The sequence below is a fragment of the Malaclemys terrapin genome, chromosome 16, assembly GCF_027887155.1.
Source record: "Malaclemys terrapin pileata isolate rMalTer1 chromosome 16, rMalTer1.hap1, whole genome shotgun sequence".
Taxonomy (NCBI): Eukaryota; Metazoa; Chordata; order Testudines; family Emydidae; genus Malaclemys; species Malaclemys terrapin.
This window is the reverse complement of record NC_071520.1, coordinates 3,540,472-3,560,643: the sequence shown is the minus strand read 5'-3', so window position 1 is coordinate 3,560,643 and position 20,172 is coordinate 3,540,472. Positions and strand designations below refer to the sequence as shown.

At 55.2% G+C, this 20,172-nt stretch overlaps 1 protein-coding gene across 1 annotated transcript in view; it reads right to left on the bottom strand.

The window, feature by feature from the left end:
* OSBP2 (oxysterol binding protein 2) overlaps positions 1 to 20,172 on the bottom strand; it is a 367,014-nt gene that overhangs the window by 35,979 nt on the left and 310,863 nt on the right. Inside the window, exons 4-7 of the mRNA XM_054006309.1 lie at positions 19,295 to 19,493; positions 15,401 to 15,518; positions 12,355 to 12,421; positions 10,682 to 10,849 (exon numbers count right to left, since the gene is read on the bottom strand). Coding sequence (XP_053862284.1) covers positions 10,682 to 10,849; positions 12,355 to 12,421; positions 15,401 to 15,518; positions 19,295 to 19,493 — 552 coding nt within the window. The remainder of the gene's footprint in view (positions 1 to 10,681; positions 10,850 to 12,354; positions 12,422 to 15,400; positions 15,519 to 19,294; positions 19,494 to 20,172) is intronic.

The following is a 20,172-nucleotide window of genomic DNA, read 5'->3' as shown; positions in this document are numbered from 1 at the left end:
CCAGACACCAGGACAATTAGAAGAGCACAGCAAGGTGTGCTGCGCATCAGAGAGGCTTTGAAAACCAGTTTCATGACTGGCCAGGCTTCGGTGTGACAGTTGTGTGTGTTTCTCCTTGATGCAAACCTGCCCCCTTTGTTGATTTTAATTACCTGTAACCAACCACCCTCTCCCCTTCGAAATAAAGTAACTATTGCTTTGAAACCATGCATTCTTTATTAATTAAAAAAAATGAGATAACGGACAAGGTAGCCTGGGTGGGGTGGGGGAGGAGGGAAGGACAAGGATATTGCTTATTGTAGCCACACTAAAAATCAAACTATTTGAATGACAGCCTTCTGTTGCTTGGGCCATTCTCTGGAGTGGAGTGGCTGGGTGTCCGGAGCCTCCCCTGCCGCATTCTTGGGCATCTGTGTGAGGAGGCTATGGAACATGGGGAGGAGGGTAGGCAGTTACACAGTGGATGCGGGGGGAGGAGGGTCTGTGCTCTTGTTGGCTTTCCTGCAGCTCCAACAGACGCTTCATCATGTCTGTTTGCTCCCCCATTAGCCTCAGCATCGCGTCCTGCCTCCGCTCTTCGCGCTCGCTTAATTCTTTCTTGGCCTCTGCCACTGAATGTCTCCATGCATTAAGCTGTGCCCCATCAGTGCGGGAGGACTGCATGAGCTCGGAAAACATGTCATCGCAAGTGCGTTTTTTTGGCCTTCTAATCTGTGATAACCTCAGGGACGAAGATGATAGCAGGAGTGTAGAAACATTCTACGCTCTATGATTCTGGGGGGACTGCATGGTCACCTGTGCTGCTGAGTTTGCCACGCTGACCAAACAGGAAATGAAATTCAAAAGTCCCCGGGGCTTTTCCTGTGTACCTGGCTAATGCATCGGAATTCAAAGTGCTGTCCAGAGCGGTCACAATGGAGCACTCTGGGATAGCTCCCAGAGTCCCATACCATCAATTTGCATCCGCACTACCCCAAATTCGACCCAACAGGGTCGATTTTAGAGCTACTCCCCTTGCCGGGGAGATGTACAGAAGTCCATTTTAAGAGCCCTTTAAGTCAACAGAACAGTGTTGGTTGTGTGGACGCATTTATTTTAAAATTGACCTAATCCCATAGTGTAGACCAGGGCTAATGCACAGCACACAGATCAGTCCATTGCAACCTCCTGCTGATTTGTATTGCACTCGAAGCAAACGCAACACAGATCCAGGCTCTAAATTGCCCTTGATGATTGCTAACGAGCCCTTGCAGCCTTTCCCAAGAGATTTTTGTTCTCAGAGTCAGTATCTCAAATGAAGGTAACTGGGGCAGCCCTCCCCAGACTTCAAATGGGAGCTCAGTGCTTCGCAGAACCAGGTCTTTGTGCTGAGGATGCTGAATGCATTGATGGAGGGAGATGACAGGCAGCTGTGGTCACGGTTAGGTCCCAGTTTGTTTACAGCACAGGGGTTATTGTACAGTTTACTGGGGACAGCAACTTTGGGAAGCTGTCTGGATTAATTTGCCCCATTGGGGTTTATTGTAATTAATTCCCACAGGCTGACTGATGACGTTATTGGGGCAGGCAGAGCATATTGTTCTCACATTCCTGACTGCATTAGTAACTCCCGGGATGTTCTGATTGACAGGAAAGGTATAAATTGGTCTGAACTGCAGACGCAGCAGCTGCTGGTATTTTTGCACAATTCCATTAGGTCTAGGCACATTCCTGTACACTTCACACTTTCCCCTGAAATTGATCTTGCAGAAGAGTCTAATGGGCTGCCCAGGACCGCTGGAGAACACTGTGGGAAAGGACGGAGATCTAGCACTAAGTGCCACGCAGGCTGGTGGACCGCATAAGGGCACAGCCCCCAGGAGGGATAACAGGTGTTGTTTTCCTAACAAAATGCCCCAGCTGCCAGAACAGGCCCTTTGTCCTTCTGACCCTGGGGGAGGAGTCAGTGAGTTCTGTAAGAGCCGGACTCTGGCTATATGGCTGCAGTGCAGCCTCTCTCCTGACTGGAACAACGGGGCCCAGGTTAGTTCCGTCCTGACAGCGTCATTCGCTGCTGGAACTCTCCAGCGCCATGGTAATGTTCCTGAGCCTGGCTGTGCTCACTCTTCAAATGGAGACTGGTCAGCGTTGCACCATGGCCGTGTCCCAGGAATGGTGCTTACAGGGCCGGCCGACAGGAGATGCAGAATCAGCCACCCATACAAGGCGGTTTTCCTCTGCAAAGTGCCTTTTCTGATGCAGTTTGGGGATGGGTTCCTGGGCTTCACTAAGGGCAGGATTTTATCTGGGTCAGCACCAGTCTCCAAAGCCTAGTGTCTCCCATGGACACTGCTCAGCATCCCGCAGGTCCCTATGCCAGGGCCCAGCAGGAAGAACCTACTGCACTGATGATATCGTGGTCTGGAGTCAGGCTGGGGTCTAGTTACACACCTGATGCCCAGGGCTGCCTAGAGATGAATGGGAAAATGGAGAGAATTGTTCTCTTGTTACTTCAGAGTTGCTGCACTGAATCAGAGCCATTGGCCCACTAGGCTGGTACCTGCAGCTCAGGCAGCAGCCAGGAACCTGTGCTCCCCAACCTCGCCCCCCATCCCCCAGACAGCAATGCAAGTGGGCAATGGGGCAAGTGGGGAGAGAACCTCCTGCTGAGCCTTTGCATGCAATTCACCTTCTCTTCATTTTAGCTAGCACAGCTGGAAATGTTATTAACGACCCAGCCATCAATAAAATCCAGTTACAGGCAGGGTCTCAAAGGAAGCCTCTACTTGGCTGAAGCAGCGGAGAAGTCAGAGCTGACCCATATACTGCAGGTCTTAGGTTACCCACTGCTAGTGCGTGGAGAAAAGAGCCAGCACCAGACAGTGAGATGGGGGGATCTGAGTCAGAGGGATACGCCGGTGCCTGACTCCTGCCTGGGAGCAGCAGCCGCCAGATGGAAAGTCAATCTGGCTTGGGTCTCCTCACTGCGCCTCAGCCTAGACAGCTATCCATGCTCTGACAGCAGCCATGTCTTCCTGGCTCCACCCTGGTGGGACAGGAGGGCAGGTCACAGCTGGTTTCTGTTGTGACTCCAGGGGTCTGGCTCTTGCTTCCCCTTAGATCATCTTCCTCAACCAATGTCTCCCCCCATCAGACACGGACAACTCTGCTACTGCAAAGAAAGATTCCTTTTAGAACCCCCGAGTGCCTTGGGGAGGGCTCAGCTCGGCCCTCTCGCCAGATGATACTGGAAAGGGGAGGGGGGTGTTGCCCTTTTAGGCCTGGTCTACACTAGCCTGTTATTTTGGAATTAGCCGAGTTATTTTGGAAAAAAAATGATTCCGTCCACATGACCAAACGTTTTTTTTCAATTTAAAGGGCTCTTTAATTCAATTTCTGTGCTCCACCTCGGCAAGTGGAGTAGCGCTTAAATCGAGATCGCAATCCCGGGTTAAAGGTATTGTGGACGCAATTCGACGTTATTGGCCTCCGGGAGCTATCCCAGGATGCTCCCTTGTGACCGCTCTGGTCAACACTCTCAACTTCAATGCACTAGCCAGGTGGGCAGGAAAAGCCCCAGGATCTTTTGAATTTCATTTCCTGTTTGGTCACCATCAGCATAGATGACCATGAGCACAGTCCACCATCACAGGCGACCATGCAGAGTCCACCATCACAAGAGATCACGCAGTCCCGGATTCGCGGATGAGCTCCAGCATGGTCTGAACAGGAGGTACTGTATCTCATCACATGTTGGGGAGACGAGTCTGTTATGGCAGAACTATGTTCCAAAAAAAGGAATGCAAATACCTACGCTAAAGTCTCCAGGGCCATGACGGAAAGAGGCTACTCCAGGGACACAGAGCAGTGTCGTACAAAAATCAGGGAGCTCAGGCAAGCGTACCAAAAAGCCAGGGAGGCAAATGGGCGCTCTGGGTCACAGCCCCATACATTCCGCTTTTACTGTGAGCTCCATGCAATTATGGGGGGTGATGCCACCACTACCCCACCACTGTCCGTGGACACCTGCAAGGGGGGAGTTGCACGGAGCAAGGAGGAAGAGACATTGGAGGACGAAGAGGAGGAGGACAGTGCACAGGCGGCAAGTGGGGAATCCGTTTTCCCCCCTAGCCGGAACTAATCTTAACGCTGGATCCAATAGCCTCTCCTCACTCCCAAGGCGGGCTCCTGTTCCATGACCCTGAAGAAGGTACTTCTGGTGAGTGAGAGCCGGATCGGAGCCACGCGGGGGCAGGCGGTGGGGGGGAACCCAGCCGTGCTGGGTTGTTCGCGTTTAGAGTAAATGGCTCAGCTCATTCCTGCTCTGAGCCTGATCAGAGCCATGTGGTGGAGGGTGAGGAGGGGGGGGTTATTGTGTGCAGTGATCATCCCAGAGAGCCCGCAGGCCCTCCTTTTATATGGCAAACCCACCAGGCATTGCTTGCTATGGGAAAGGGGGCCCAGCAGTTTGAAAGCATTGAAATGAATGCAGAAGAAGCAGAACCCCGCGTGCCCCTAGGGGCTGCCTGCAAGATGAATTCTGTTGCCCGGCCGTGTGTGAAGGCTTACTCATACCACAGTGCCCCCTTTGTTCTCGGCAATATATTTTTTAAAATACTACCCTCCCTTTTTCTCCTCCCACAGGTGCAAATGTTTCAACGCAGCCCCTATCTACTCCATCCCAGAGGCTGGTGCAGATTAGAAGGCGGAAAAAACTAACTCGGGATGACATGTTCTCCGAGCTCATGCAGTCCTCCCGCACTGATAGGGCCCAGCTGAATGCATGGAGGCAAACAATTGCGGAGTCCCATAAAACATTACAGGAACACGAAGAGAGGAGGGAGGCATGCGATGAGAGCAGGCAGGACTATGGTCAAGCTCATGGGGGAGCAAACTGACATGCTCCGCTGTATGGTGGATCTAATGCGGGAAAGGCAGCAAGACCACAGACTTCCGCTGCAGCCCCTGTATAATCAAACTCCTTCCTCCCCAAGTTCCATATTCCAGATGCCCAAGAACACGAAGGGGGAGGCTAAGGGGAACCACACACTCAACCCCAGAAAGCTGGCATATGCAAACATTTGATTTGGTTTCTGGACTTGTCCTTCCCTCCTCCACCCCCCTAACCCAACCCCCTCCCCCCAAGTCTACCTTCTAATTTCTCTCAATGCGTTGTGCATCAAATAATAAAGAACAGTTTTTAAACAATTTTGACTTTATTTCCTTTCATATATATAGGGTGCGGGTAACTTCAAGAGAAACAAACACAACTGTCACACCGTACCCTGGCCAGTCATGAAACTGGGTTTCAAAGCTTCTCTGATGTGCAGCACACCCTGCTGCGCTCTTCTAATCGCCCTGTTGTCTGGCTGTGCGAAATTGGCAGCCAGGCAAGTTGCTTCAACCTCCAACCCCGCCATAAAAGTCTCCCCCTTACTCTCACAGATATTGTGGAGCACACAAGAAGCAGCAATTACAATTGGAATATTGGTTGTGCTGAGATCTAACCGAGTCAGTAAACTGCGCCAGCGCCCTTTCAGATGTCCAAAAGCACATTCTACTACAGGGGTTGACAACCTTTCAGAAGTGCTGTGCCGAGTCTTCATTTATTCACTCTGATTTAAGGTTTCGCGTGCCGGTAATACATTTTAATGTTTTTTAGAAGGTCTCTCTCTATAAGTCTAAATAGTATATAACTAAACTATTGTTGTATTGTAAAATAAACAAGGTTTTCAAAATGTTTAAGAAGCTTCATTCAAAATTAAATTAAAATGTTGATCTTACGCCGCCGGCCCGCTCAGCCCGTTGCTGGTCTGGGGTTCTGTTCACCTAGGCCGGCAGCGGGCTGAGCGGGGCCTGCGGCCGGGACCCTGGCTGGCAAGGAGGGTCCGGCAGCCAGAACCCCAGACCGGCAGCAGGCTGTGCAGGGCCGGTGGCTGGGACCCCACAGCCCACTGCCACTCAGGGGTTCCATCCGCCGGCTCCTGCCAGCCGGGATGCCGGCTGCTGGACCCGCTCAGCCCGCTGCCGGTCTGGGGTCCCGGCCCTGCCCACATACAGTGGGTACCTACCTTCTCCCTGGTTCTGGCCCATTCTCTTCCTCTCTCTGCACTGAGCTGAGGGTGGGAGTGCACTGAGCACAGGGATGGGGGTGAGGGTCTGGCCAGGAGCTAGAATGAGGGAGGGGGCTCAGGGTTGGGGCAGGAGATTTGGGTGTGGGGCACTTACCTGGGCAGCTCCCATTTGGTGCGAGGGGTGTAGGTGGGAATGTGGGATGTGTGTGCAGTAGCTCCCATTTGGTGCTCAGGGTGGGGGTGGGGATGGGGATGTGCAAGAGTCAGGATGTGGGGGGTGCATGGGGTGTGGGGGTGCTGGGTATGTGGGGGGGGTGCAAGAGTCAGGGCAGAGGACTGGGGGCATGTGAGGGGGGTGCAGGTGTCAGCGGGGTGGGGCTGGGTATGTGTGGGGGTGCCAGAGTCAGGGCTGGGGTCGTGGGGGGGGGGTGAAGGAGTCAAGCAGAGGGCTGGGTGTGTGTGAGGGGGGTACAGGGCTCAGGGCAGGGGTCTGGGGTATGTGCAGGGCACAGGGCTCGGGGCACACGGCTCAGGGCACGGGCCTGGGGGGCGTGTGGGGCTGCGGGCTCAGGGCAGAGGGCTGGGTGTGTGTGTGGGGGAGGAGGGGGGGGCAGAGGGCTTAATGCCATGCCATTAAGGGGTAGGCTGGGTCCCCGAGGATAACTATAGGCATTTCAACATCCCCAATAGTAATTTTCTGGTCTGGGAAGCAAGTCCCTTCCTGCAGCTGTTCAAACAGACCAGAGTTCCTGCAGATGCGAGCGTCATGCACCTTTCCAGGCCATCCCACATTGATGTCAGTGAAACGTCCCTTGTGATCCACCAGTGCTTGCAGCACCATGGAAAAGTACCCCTTGTGGTTTATGGACTGGCCGCCACGGTGTGCCGGGGCCAAGATGGGGATATGCGTTCCGTCTATCGCCCCGCCGCAGTTAGGGAACCCCAGCGCATTGAAGCCATCCACAGTGGTCCGCACATTTCCCAGAGTCACTACCCTTGATAGCAGCTGGTCAATGATTGCGTTGGCTACTTGCAGCACAGCAGCCCCTACAGTAGATTTGCCCACTCCAAACTGATTCCCGACTGACCGGTAGCTGTCAGGCGTTGCAGGCTTCCACAGGGCTATCGCCACTCGCTTCTCAACTGTGAGGGCTGCTCTCATTTTGGTGTCTTTTTGCTTCAGGGCAGGGGACAGCATGTCACAAAGTTCTATGACAGTGGCCCTACGCATATGAAAGTTTCGCAGCCACTGGGAATCATCCCAGACCTGCAACACTATGCGATCCCACCAGTCTGTGCTTGTTTCCCAGGCCCAAAATCGGTGTTCCACGGCATGAACCTGGCCCAATGCCACCATGATCTCCCAATCGCCACATGCCATACATCTAGGAACGTCTGTGTCCATGTCCCCATCAGTATAGTACTCGCACTGTCGTCGCTTTCTCGCTCGGTTTTGCAGGTACTGAACATACTGCTGGATAATGCGCGAGGTATTTACAATGGTCAAAACTGCAGCAGAGATCTGAGCGGGCTTCATATTTGCCGCGCAATGGCTCCTGCACGGGTAATCCTTGAAAAAGGGCGCGAAATGAGCTGTTCGGTTCAAGATGGCCGATAAAAGGCGGTAAATGGTTGTCTTCTGTAGCTTCCACGGGACCCAGGACCGACAACATGGAAAAAGCGGCGAGAGCAGACTTTGTGGCGGAAACGTGAGCAGAGTTTGCGGCGGAAGCTGTGTGGCTCTGTTCATGATGGCCGAGAAACGGTGGGGAATTGTTGCCTTCTGTAGCTTCCACGGGAGCCCAGCACAGACAATCTGGAGAAAGCGGCGGAAGCTGTGCGGCTCTGTTCACGATGGCCGAGGACATTCAAAGTGGATTCAACATACCAGGAGACGGGCAGTGCACCATGCTGCACTGTCTGCTGGCAGCATGGTGTCTGCCGTAGCTTTCACGGAGGGAGGAGTGAGTGATGGTACACACCCAGAAAACCCCGCGAAAATGTTTTTGCCCCATCATGCACTGGGAGCTTAACCCACAATTCCAATGGGTGGCAGACACTGCGGGAACTGTGGGATAGCTACCACAGTGCACTGCTCTGACATTTGATGCTAGCCTCGGTACTGTGGACGCACTCTGCTGAATTCACGCGCTTTAGTGGGAACACATAACATCAAATGTATGAACTCGATTCTGGAAATTCGAATAAAATAACTTCGAATTAATTTCGTACTGTAGACGTACCTTAATTGTGACTGTGGTCTGTGTGTGTTGTCAATTACAGTTCAATTGTCTGTGTGACTCTTGGGGCTGGAGCTACACAAATCAAGTTGTCATGATTGGCCCCAGAACCAGGAGGAAGGGAATTATTCCATGCTGGGCTTAAATCACCTTTCCCTGAACATCCGTAGGCTACAGCGCATGTAGAAACTTCCACCCTCTTCTCCTGACTGACGTGCAGATAGGCCTATTGGATACACTGTGAGCAGGCAGCCCCAGGCCCTGTTCCCATTAAATAAGAACATAAGAGTGACCATACTGGGTCAGACCAAAGGTCAGTCCAGCCCAGTATCCTGTCTACCAACAGTGGTCAATGCCAGGCGCCCCAGAGGGAGTGAACCTAACAGGTAATGATCAAGTGATCTCTCTCCTGCCGTCCATCTGACAAACAGAGGCTAGGGACACCATTCCTTACCCATCCTGGCTAATAGCCATTAATGGTCTTAACCTCCATGAATTTATCCAGTTCTCTTTTAAACCCTGTTATAGTCCTAGCCTTCACAACCTCCTCAGGCAAGGAGTTCCACAAGTTGACTGTGCACTGTGAACTTCCTTTCATTTGTTTTAAACCTGCTGCCCAGTTCTCCTTCCACAGACTCCAGGCCAGGGCTGAGCAAACGATTCACAGCAAATGATTATCCGATGCAAGTTCAAAGTTCACTTCTTACTAATATTGTGCAATAGCCCCTTAAATTGACCCTTTCCAGGGCACCCGCTCATGCAGCAGTTCTCACCAACTAGCAGTCCACAGGAAGCACATGCTGCAGGGGTGTGAACCCAAAGATGGAGGCCCCTCCTGTGAATTGCTCCCACAGGAGCCACTTGCACAACTAGACAACCTGCTATTCTACAGGAAGGCGAAGCTGCCCTCTGACCCAGGGATAAAAAAAACCACATTCTCCGGTGCTAGCAAAGCAGAACCGCATCTAGCCAGCTAGGGAATGTCCCTCAGCAGGCCACGCCCCCTAGGAGCTTTGCTCAGTGGTTCAGAGAGTTCTCTAAAGCATGAATCCCAGCGTCACCTGCCCAGACCTAAGCAATTCTTCTCCCCCAGCCGGGACAATTCACCAGCAATGCAGCCGCTGACTCCACAAAGAGGTTTCCCGGTTCAGACTAGGAACCAGAAACTTTACTGTCAAGATAGGACTCTGCTTTCCTTTTCTACGGAGAAAAGTGCTTTGAGAAGGGGACCCGAAAGCAGATGGTTGTAAACAAATCCTCTTTGCCGTAAAGAACAGGAGACACCCCAGTCTTCAGCCGACAGGAGTAAGTAACTTCAGACCCGCCCCACAGTACAGGGGACATGGGAACCAAACAGGGGGATGCAGGCACAATCATGAATGCCGAAAACGCCAGAATCCATGCCAGAAGCCAGTGCACACTGCCTGTGGCCAGAGCCTCCCGGCTGGGAAGAGAACAGCGCTCCACGTAGAGGTGGGAGGAGATCAAGCCAGGTCACTGGATACTTTCCATTATCACAGAAGAAGGTTCTTCCATAGAGCATTTGGTGTCAGTGACTGCCTCCCTCCCCCGATGCTACGCAAGCTCTGCTTTCACTGTAGCCCCTCTGCTTTATCCTTCAGAAGGTGAGGAGCGAACCCATGAGTCCACGCTGGTGCAGGGGAACCCAGTTTACAGGCAGGGCAGTCTCCTTCCCTGTCCCTCATCACCCACATGCGCCAATCCATTCAAACCAGAAAACCCACCAACAGGACTAATCCCTCTGCTGCTCCTAACTCCTGCAATCGAGGCAGGCAGGGTGCGGGGCTGATGGGATCAGACTGCACTGCACAGCTGCCTTGCTTGAATCCTCTCTTATTTAACAGTCACAATCAAAAACAATTAGCAATGCAAATGCGCTCCGCTGAAGGGTCCCGAGCAGTGGCAGCTGCCCTGAGACGGGCTTGCTGCGGGGCAACTGTGATCTGAGCACTGGAAACACACAAGGAATAATTCCATTTCTTTTCTGTTTAAAATGTCTAATAATGCAAAAGCCAGACTCTGCTCAAGGCTCGTGTGCAGCTGCAGCTCTGTTGCCTTCAGCCGCTCCCCAATGCCCAGGTCTCCGCAGCTCCCGTTACCTCCTTCTCTAACAGGAACAGAGAAAACAGCTCTCCCCCTTTCACGACACCTTAGCTGCTCAGTGGTGAACCCAGCCCTACCCAGAATGCACTTCCTGTGCACCCAGCCTGACCCAGAATGCACCTCCAATTCCCTCATTTGGGGCCTGATCCTGGCAGGTACCAAGTACCCCCAGCTAGTCACCTCCCAGGATCAGGCCCTTTCACATATGTCTAACCAAAATCTGACAGGCGCGGCGCAGGCGAGAGCGGGGAAACACTCACGTACAGGCATAGGGATCTTGGACAGTTCTTTGCCAATGCAGTTTTTCATTATGCTCCAGAGGTTAAGGCTGTAGTTGGGTTTGTCTGGAATGCGTGTTCGTCTCCTCTTCTTCGGCAGGACGTCTTTGCACGTTGATTCATTGTAGCCAGTTTGATTTGCGCTCTCAAAGACCTGGGGAAGCAGCAAAGCAGCTATCTTAGGGTCAAAGAGCCAGATCAGCCAACCGTAGGGTTGCCAGGCATCCGATTTTCAACTGGAACGCCCGGTCGAAAAGGGACCCTGGCGGCTCTGGTGCTGACCGGGCCATTAAAAGTCCGGTCGGCGGCGCAGCGGGGCTAAGGCAGGCTCCCTGCCCGCCCTGGCTCTGCGCGGCTCCTGGAAGTGGTGACGTGTCACTGCGGCCCTAGGTGCAGGGGCAGCCAGGGAGGCTCCGCGCGCTGCCCCCGCCCGAGCGCTGGCTAGGTCAACGCACAGAGCCTCACTGGCCGCCACCGTGCCTAGAAGCCAGAGGACATGTCGACGCTTCCGGGAGCCGCCTCAGGTAAGCGCCAACTAGAGCCTGCACAGTACCCCGAACCTCTTCCCCCACCCTGAGACCCCTTCTGCATCCCAACTCCCTCCCGGGTCCTGCATCTCCACCCGCACACCAACGGCCTGCCCCAGCCCTGAGCCCCCTCTTGCACCCAAACTCCCTCCCATAGCCTGCACCCCCCACCGCAACTCCCTGCCCCATCCCGGAGTCCCCTCCCGTACCCTGAACCCCTCATTGCTGGCCCCACGCCAGAGCCTGCACTCCCAGCCAGAGCCCTCACCCCCTACACACCCCAACCCCCTGCCCCAGCCCAGTGAAAATGAGCAACTGAGTGAGGGTGGGGATGGAGTGAGCAGGGGTGGAGCCTCAGAGAAGGGGCGGGGCAGGAGTGAGACCTCGGGGGCAGGGGTGGGGCAAGGGTGTTCGGTTTTCTGCAATCAGAAATTTGGCAATCCTAACCAACCATGGAAACCTGGCTGCTGGCGACAGTCAGCTCTTGGGGTATCACTCCTGGGATCTGGCCTCTCCCCATGCAGGCCATGTGCAGCTCAGACCCAGAATGTCCCCCTTGTTTGTCTGAGCTTGTTCTCAGGAAAGGCCTGTCGGGCTGGGCAGAGATCTGCTTGACAGCAGTACAGGTGCTGCTTAGCGTGTGCGTGCTCTGGGCTGGCCTTCCGGGTCGCCCGGGCATTTCCTCACAAGAAAGGCTCGGGCGACACCAGAGGTAAAGACAGGACCACACGTAGGCTGAAATAGTCAGGTAGCCGTACTCAGCTCTCTGGCGCCACCAATCCGGCCCCGGTGCAAAGCCGGTGGTGGGGGTAGGGGGGAAGGGAGAAGACTCTTTGGGGCTGAGGGGTGTCACCAAAACTACGGCTGATTCTGAGTGAAGTGGGGTGAGTGCTGGGGGGAGCTGATCCATCTTATTCTCCCCTCTGCTCCCACTTGCTCCCTGCTGAACGGACACACTTGGAATATTGTAACTGAGACTTCAGTTCCCATCTCCCCCGTTATGGCCCATTCTACTGCCCTGTGTGGGAATCGGACGGGAATTTTCCCCAAGTTGCCCTCCTCCCATGCCCCATGCCCCCCTCCCCCCCCCGGTCATTACTTTCTACCAGCTCCATCTGCCCGAGGCACTCACATTGTCCTCCAGGTTCCAGTCCTCAGGGTGCCCCTCGTTGGCCCCACTCAGGTTACTGCCAGAACGCCTGCAGGGAAGACAGAGGCAGTGGGTACACAAGCTGGCACAGAACAGAAGGGAATGGCTGCTCTCGCCATGCCAGGGCCTGATTTAACCCACAGGACATTGCAAAGGGGCTGCGGTGGGTGGAGCTTAGTATGCAAACATGCCGGAGGTTCTTATTTCTTTTCTTTCTTGCTACGAAGCCAGTGAGTGCACACCAGGCTGCAAACAGCCACTGATGGAAAGGATCTTTCTAAAACTCACTTCCAAGCCCTTAAAGATCCCAATTCCCAGATCTACGATCTCCTGCGCCTAGTCTCGTCACCAGGCCCTCCGAAACCAAAGCCAAACTGGTTTGCAAATCATCCTTGGACCCAGCTTTGCAACAGTCCGTCTCTTTCATGTAAGCAGAGCTATGTGGGAGACATTTCCTGGTACTGGCAGGTCTCTCACCAAGAGACATCACTGGGACCCTCCTCAAGCTCTGGGGCCCCCATCGCCATGGTTTGATTAGGTAGGAAGTGTGGTCTAGTGGTTAAAGCTCAGCTCTGGGGTGGCCAGGCAACCTAAATTCTTGCTCCTGGCTCCATCGTAGGTATGTCTGCGGCCCCACCACCAAAGGCTCAGAGCCCCTCACAGTCTCTAATGGATTTAGCCTCACAGCCCTCCTGGCAGGGCTGGGCTTATCCCCACAGATGGATAGGAACTGAGGTCCAGAGAGGCTAAGTGACTTTCCCAAGTTCCCAAGGGGCGTCTGTAGCAGAGCAGAGAATTGAGCAGGGTTGTCAGAATCCACCGGGCCAGCAGCGGCTCTGCTTCTGATTCGCAGCGAGCACCACGCACCCGCCAAGCCACGGGGAGGGCCAAAGCAGGCCCCCAAGTCTGTAGTTAGGCACCTAATCAAGAGGCCTGGATTTCAGAGGGTCTGAGCAATCCCTGCCCCCACAAGTGTCCTCTGGCCCTTCAGAAACTCCCCATCCTCCCACCTCTGGGGGCCAGGCCATTGGGAGAGGCTGCCCAGCCCAACCTTCCCTGGCAGGGAAGCAGGGAGCCACTGACAGCGCCAGGTGACTCTGGAAGAGCCCCCAGGCAGGTGGATTTCTTACCAGACGGCAGTGGTGCTGTGCCTAGCTACAGTGGGGTCCCCCTGCCCACCAGGACACCCACTGCCCTGGGAAGGAAGTGGTGCTAGGGGCATACATTGGGGCATACACTCTGCTTGCAGGCCGCCCCCCTGTAATGGGCGAGGCGAGGTCACCCCCCTGTTATGCTGGGGTCCAGCAGCACCCTAATTCCCTGGCTTGGGGGCCTGCTCTGCAAGGCTGGGAGGTCCAGAACAGGGAGGGTTCCCTGGAAGAACTCACCTGGGCCAAAGCATTAGAATACAGGAGAAGCCGTTTCCTCCCAGTCTTCCCTACAGGAAACACAGGCCTCCCAAGGCAAGCTGGGCACTGCAGTCCCCGCAGAGCAGGCTGGGAAAGTGGGAGGAGTCTGGGCTCCTGGATAAATAGGGCCTCCTCCCTGTTTGCAAACCAGACCCCAGGGAGTCTGTGAGCAGCATGCTGGGACTGTAGTGCCCGAGGGGTGGGCTGGCGGCTTCCCCCTCCCCTGCACAGCAGGTGGAGGGCGGCTGGGTGGGGAACCGCCTGCTTTGTGGTGCGGTGCAATAAACTCTTTTCAGTCGTTCCATCTCAGGACTAGACTAAGGTGCTGCTCTGGCGAGGCAGAGCCGGGAAACCTGTAGGCCAGTGTGTCACGCAGGCACTAGCTGCAGGGGACCTGCCAGCGCCTCACTCCTTCTGTGCCCCCACCCCCATTCTCTAGTGAATGAGAAGAGTTTATTGCTGGTTCGCAGTAAGGGATGGGAAGCCCTTACATATACCTGCCTGGGCCACCTGCTTCAGACATAGCTAAGTACTTGGCTGCTAGTCATTCCGTGCCAGGTGCGCTGGGGACACGCCCAGGATGCCGGAGCAGAGGAGCACGGCTGTCAAAGGGGGGGGACAGGCTGTGCCCGGGCCCTGTGGCTCTTGAGAAGGAGGGAGAGGGCACAATGCATCTCCTGCTCGTGCCCCTGCATGGGAACCGGTCCCAATACAGGCCTTGCTTGTCCTCAGCGATTCCCTGTTCCCCTCCGTCTCATGCACTCGTTGCCACCAGGGCAGTGGGTGTGCAGTGCTGCCCAGTGAGACCAGCAGCGTGTTACACTTGCCATGCACTGGGTCCAGTGACAGAGGCCCAGCCTGGCACGTGCTGCTGCTGAGCTGAGCAGCTGTTTCCCCCAGAGCCTTCTCTGGCCTGGGATCTCGGACTTCTGAAAGCTCCCCTGACCGTAGACTCCAGCCCAGATCTTCACAGGTAGTTAGACTCCTAAGCTCCACTGAACTCCTTGGAAGTTGGGAGCCTAAATGACGGAGGCTCTGGGCCTGTGTTACTGAGTTAGAACTTGTCCTCACACCTGGTAAATCCCCCATTCCTAATCAGGCCTCGGCGGGGACAGACCAGGCCGTTGGGTCCAGTACTGGGATAGGGAGCCATTCACCTCTGTCGCTATTTCAAATCCAGCCCACGCTGTTCCCTCCCGATCACGGCTCTTTGCCCCATGCGCAGCGGGTTGGCGGGTCTCAGTCCAGTTTCTAGTGGGCAGAGTCCACACCGCAAAAACATCATTGCCAATGGCCCTGACCAGCCCCAGTGGAGAGGTGAGAGCCAGCCAGAGGCTGTCCCTCCAGTCCAGGGAGGAGGCGCCCGGGTGGCTCTGTCTGAGGGCACTCTGCCCTGCCAGGGGTAGAGGGCTCCACTCGCTAGGCCATTCGCCAGCACTGATGTTTGAAACATGCCTCTCTTGCTGCCAGCCTGCACAGCCGACGGGTGTGTAATTAATGCAAACCAAGGGGGTGCTGCCTCTACACTATTAGTGAGAAGCCAGACTAAGTGCCTCCTCCCCACTCGTCCTATTCGTGCAGTGGCTTTGGGCCTGCTCTGCACTGTGGATGCTTCATACCTGTGATGTTTGGGGTCTGCGGTTACTGTGATAAAAGCTGGTGCATCCTCCATGGCATCAAAATATTCTGTCTCCTCATCTTCATCACTGGCTTCCCCTTTGGCAGGCTGCACACTCCCTGCGGGCACAAAGAGAACAACCTGGTCAGTACCGCTTCTTCCCCCGACTGCTCTCGCAGAACCTTAACGTGTGCTCCCAGACCAGAGCCCCAGTGGATCCCCACACACCTTCGCTCTGCAGGGGCCTGCAGACCAGGCGCTCGTCCCTCTGCCCCACTGTGCTGTCTGTCTGTCTGTCTCTCCCGTTCCCTCTCATGCTGGCTGAAGGGGGCTGGTGGATCTGGGCAGCTAAGTTCCCTCTAAGTTGCGCGGCCACGCAGCTGCCTATTAAGCGCCACTCAGGGCTCCGGCAGGGAGAGATGCCTCTCCTCAAGCCCCGGACTTGCTGCGGCACCCCTCCCCCAGCCCGACCCGGCCCCAGCCTGGCCCCGAACCTGCTGCGGCCATAGGACAGGCACCTCTCCCCCGGCCTAGCCCCAGACCTGCCGTGGCTGGGGGACAGGCAACCCTCCCGCAGCCCTGCCCACACCTGCACTGCCAGGGAGAGGCACCTCTCCCCCTCAGCCCAAGTGCTGCTGCGGGGAGAGAGAGCTGGGGGGAGTCTTCTCTCCCCACCATAGCCCCAGGGAGCCCCACTGCACCTCAAACCCCTCATCCTCAGCCCCACCCCAGAGCCCACACCCCCAGCTGGAGTCCTCACCCCTACCCTGCACCCCAACCCTCTGCCCCAGCCCTGAGCCCCCTCCTGAACCCCTCATCCCTGGCCCCACCCCACAGCCCTCACCCCTGCTGCACCCCAACCCTCTGCCCTAGCCCTGAGCCCCCTCCCACACTCCGAACCCCTCAACCCCACCCCCACCACATGAATTGTGTTAGATGCACCAATATGAAGGTTGTGTGTCACACATCAGCTCCATATTGGTGCACATAACAAAATTAATTCCACACATGGGTGGGAGAAACGAGAGGAAACACTGCTGGGCAGATTTTGCTCTTGCCCAATCAGGGTACAAAACGCTTTGCTACCACGGTGATGAGTGCCTTACAAATGCCATCAATGGTTGGATTAAGCTGCCTGCCTGCACAGCCAACCCACCTGCAGGGGTGTGTGTTGGATTAAGCTCCGAGCCCAGCCCCTCTGAGCCGGGCACCGCCTGACCCCATCCCCCCCACAGCCCTGACCCCTAGCTCCGAGCTCAGCCCCTCTGAGCTGGGCACCCCCCGACCCCATCCCCCCACAGCCCTGACCCCCAGCTCTGAGCCCAGCCCCTGTGAGCTGGGCACCCCCCGACCCAGAGCCCAGCTCCCTACCCAGCCCTGGGCAACAGCAGCGCCACCCCCAGGCAGCGCCAGCCCATTGGCACCAACCATCACCATCACCCAGCAACAGCCCATTATGTAATTGCAAATGTATACATACCATTAAAGCATTTAATGTTTTTAAATAATGTATTTTGTGTATTTTCAAATTATTAAAATTTAATTTTTGAATCTATTTCACTGGTTATTTTTTACATTTCCAAATACATGTTACTAGAGTATTGCAACTTTTTTTTATGGAAGGGGCCCCCGAAATTGCTTTGCCCCAGGCCCCCTGAATCCTCTGGGCGGCCCTGCCACTGACCTCCTCTATCGCACCTGCCAGAGACCTGCCCCATAAGAGTTCTTAGGGCAGAGCTTTTAGAAAAATATCCAATCCTGATTTTAAAATTGCCAGTGATAGAGAATCACCACACCCATGGGGAAATGGTTCCAATGGTTAATCACCCTGACTCTTAAAAACATACTTCGTCTTTCCAGTCTGAATTTTTCTAGCTTCAGCTTCCAGACACTGGCTCTTGTTAGACCTTTCTCTGCAGGGCTGAAGAGCCCGTTATCCAATATTTGTTCCCCAGGCAGGTATTTATAGACTGTAATGAAATCACCCCTTAACCTTCTCTCTTTTAAGCTAAAACAGCTGGAGCTCCTTGAGTCTATCACTCTAAGGCAGGTCTTCTAATCCTTTACTCATTCTCACAACTCTTCTCTGAACCCTCTCCAATTTAGCAATAGTCTTCTTGAAGTATGCGCCCCAGACCTGAACGCAGTCTATTCCAGCAGCAATGATACCAGGGCCAAATACGGAAGTGCTATGACCTCTCTGTTCCAGCTCGAAATCCCTGTGTATGCACCCAAGGATTGCATTAGCCCTTTTGGCCGCAGCATCACTCTGGGAAATAGATTGGTGTGTCTCCCTTCAGCACCCGATGGGGCTGTACACAGCACGGGACTTCCGCAAAGCCCAGGGTACTACTTCTCTTCCCACCTGAGAAATAGCCCAGCTCTGCAAATGCAGCTTCGTTTGTGCAGCACTCGAGGCCTCTGCTCCTAGGAGCTTTTCTCCTAGGTCCTTTGGCAGGTGGGGATCTCCAGTTAGCAGCCAGACATCAGGAAGACTTGGAGAAGGAGGGTAATGTCTCAGACTGGCCCAGGATGGGACAGAACCATTCTTGGGCTCTATTCCTGACTCCAGAAGAAATGTATCTTGTGTTGGAGCAGGGACCCACGCGTCAAGGCTCCTGCATTCAATCTCCTGGACGGGGAAGGATGATCTAGAGGTCAGAGCAGGGGTCTGGCAAGCTGGGCTCTCAGGTTAAATCCCTAGCTCTGGGGAGCGTGGTTAGAGCAGGGGACTGGGAGTCAGGATATCTGGATTCAGATCCCAGCCCTTGAAGGGAGTGTGATCTAGGGGTCACACATGGGGGAAAACAGAATCCCTGAGATCGATTCCCTGCTGTACACTGCCTTGCTCTGTGACACTGGGGAGGTGATTTTGCTTCAGCTCCCCTCCCCCCCCCCCGTAGAAATGGGAACAATAAACCATTCCCAGGGATGTCAAATGCTTTGAGCCACTTGGGCCGAAGGCCCTAGGGGAGCCGATATACTCACACTCATGCCCCATGTTCCTCGCTGGCAGGAGGCCAGGCCACTTACCTGTTACACTGCATCACAAATCCATGTTGTGATGACAACGCTGCCCTGTGGGGAGAGCCCCTCAGCCACGGAGTGTCACAGGGAGAGGCTCCTTTAGGCTGGAGGGCTCTGGGGATGGGTGGGGCTGAATGTTATGTGTTTATCTGAGTCGATCCATTCCCCGACCCCTACGTGGTACAAGGGAACTGCCCCGGCCCAGCATTAGACACAGCCAAGGAACAAGCTGCTGCTGGCCAGCTAAGGCTCCGTTTGTGGGTTACAATAAACCAAACCTGCTGGTGCAGCCAGAAGGGTGTCTGGGGACGATGATTTGGCACCAGCATCAACTGCAATTCGGTTTTATTCTCCAGCAACAATTGCAACCAGCAAATGAAACCCAGATGAGACACCAGCCACTGGCCGTGGGCAAAGGGCTCCAGTGCTCTCATGCTCAAACCCGTGGGGCCCAATGTTCTGGGGACAAACCCAACCTTGCATCACTGGGATGTGGGGATGCAAACGTCACGTTGGGATTCGTCTGGCTCCTAGGGAGGCAGCTGTAGTACCACCTCTTCACAGGACATGCCTGTCCTCTTACCCCTCAACAGGCTTTTGCCTGAGAAAAAATCCATGGGCATGATGGGCTGCCCTGTCCATCCTTCCCGTCTCTGCTGGTGTCCCACCAGCGGCTGACTGGGAATGAGAGAGAGGGCAGCCCCCCATCCCTCCCGCCCCATCGCCCTCCCCCCACCCCGCACTGCTGGGCTCTGGCGGCTGCTCGCCGCTGCCATTGTGACCTCACAGCCGCAGAGCTCTTGGGCTGGCGGGACCCAGGCTGTTGGCATCCCAGCCCTCTGGGCCCCTGGGGAAGGAGGCCGCTCACCCTTGGAAGTGCTGCTGACTGCGGTGGCGCTCGAGGACAGGCCGGGGGCTCCCCGGCAGGCCCGTTCCAAGCTGTTGTGCTGTTTGGCTAACTGCTCAATGGTCTCCTCCAGGCGGATCCTCTGCTCCCGCTCATACTGTAGCGCCCGCTGCCATTTCCGACTGTGGCTCTCGGCTAACTCCAGGAAGTCGCGGCAAGCCTGGGGGAAGCAAGGAACACACAGGTCAAGCTCCCTCGGGGCCAGGCCCCAGCTGCGAGCACACAGCACTGCCCCCAGCAGCTCAGGAGCCAGGATCAAGGGCTCTTCGTTCTGGAACTCTTTGCTCCGCCCACATCTCGGGGATCCCTTCACCAAGAGCAGCACTCCAGCCTTTCCCCTTCAGATCTGCAGCCCCCCGGCCTTGCCCTCCCGTGCAAGCGGGGCTGGGGACAGAGCTGGGGGACTTCTCCGTTTGCTGGCAGCTCCAAAACATTCAAATAAAACGTGGTTTGGATCAAACTGAATTTGAAAAATTTCTGCAAATCAAAACAGTCTGTTTGGGATCAAACAAAGCCTGTTGTTCAACCGGAAATACCGTATTTTCCAAGGGCTACATTCATGAAATGGCCAAAGGTGGGGCTCCCCTTTTAGCCCACTGGCTGGCAGGCTCACTTGAGACAATCCTGGCTGTAGTGCCTGCAGGACAGGGATTTGAACCCAGGTGTCCCCCATCCCTAGGGACTGCCTGAACCATTAGCCTGTGGATGGGCCTCTCTCTGTCTCTCCTGTCCCACTGAGAATAAAATACTTGAACAGTCATTGGGCCAGAGGATAAAATGGGGAGACAATGACTCTGCAGCTTGGGGGTTAGCCCCCTCACCGGGAGGTGGGAGCATCG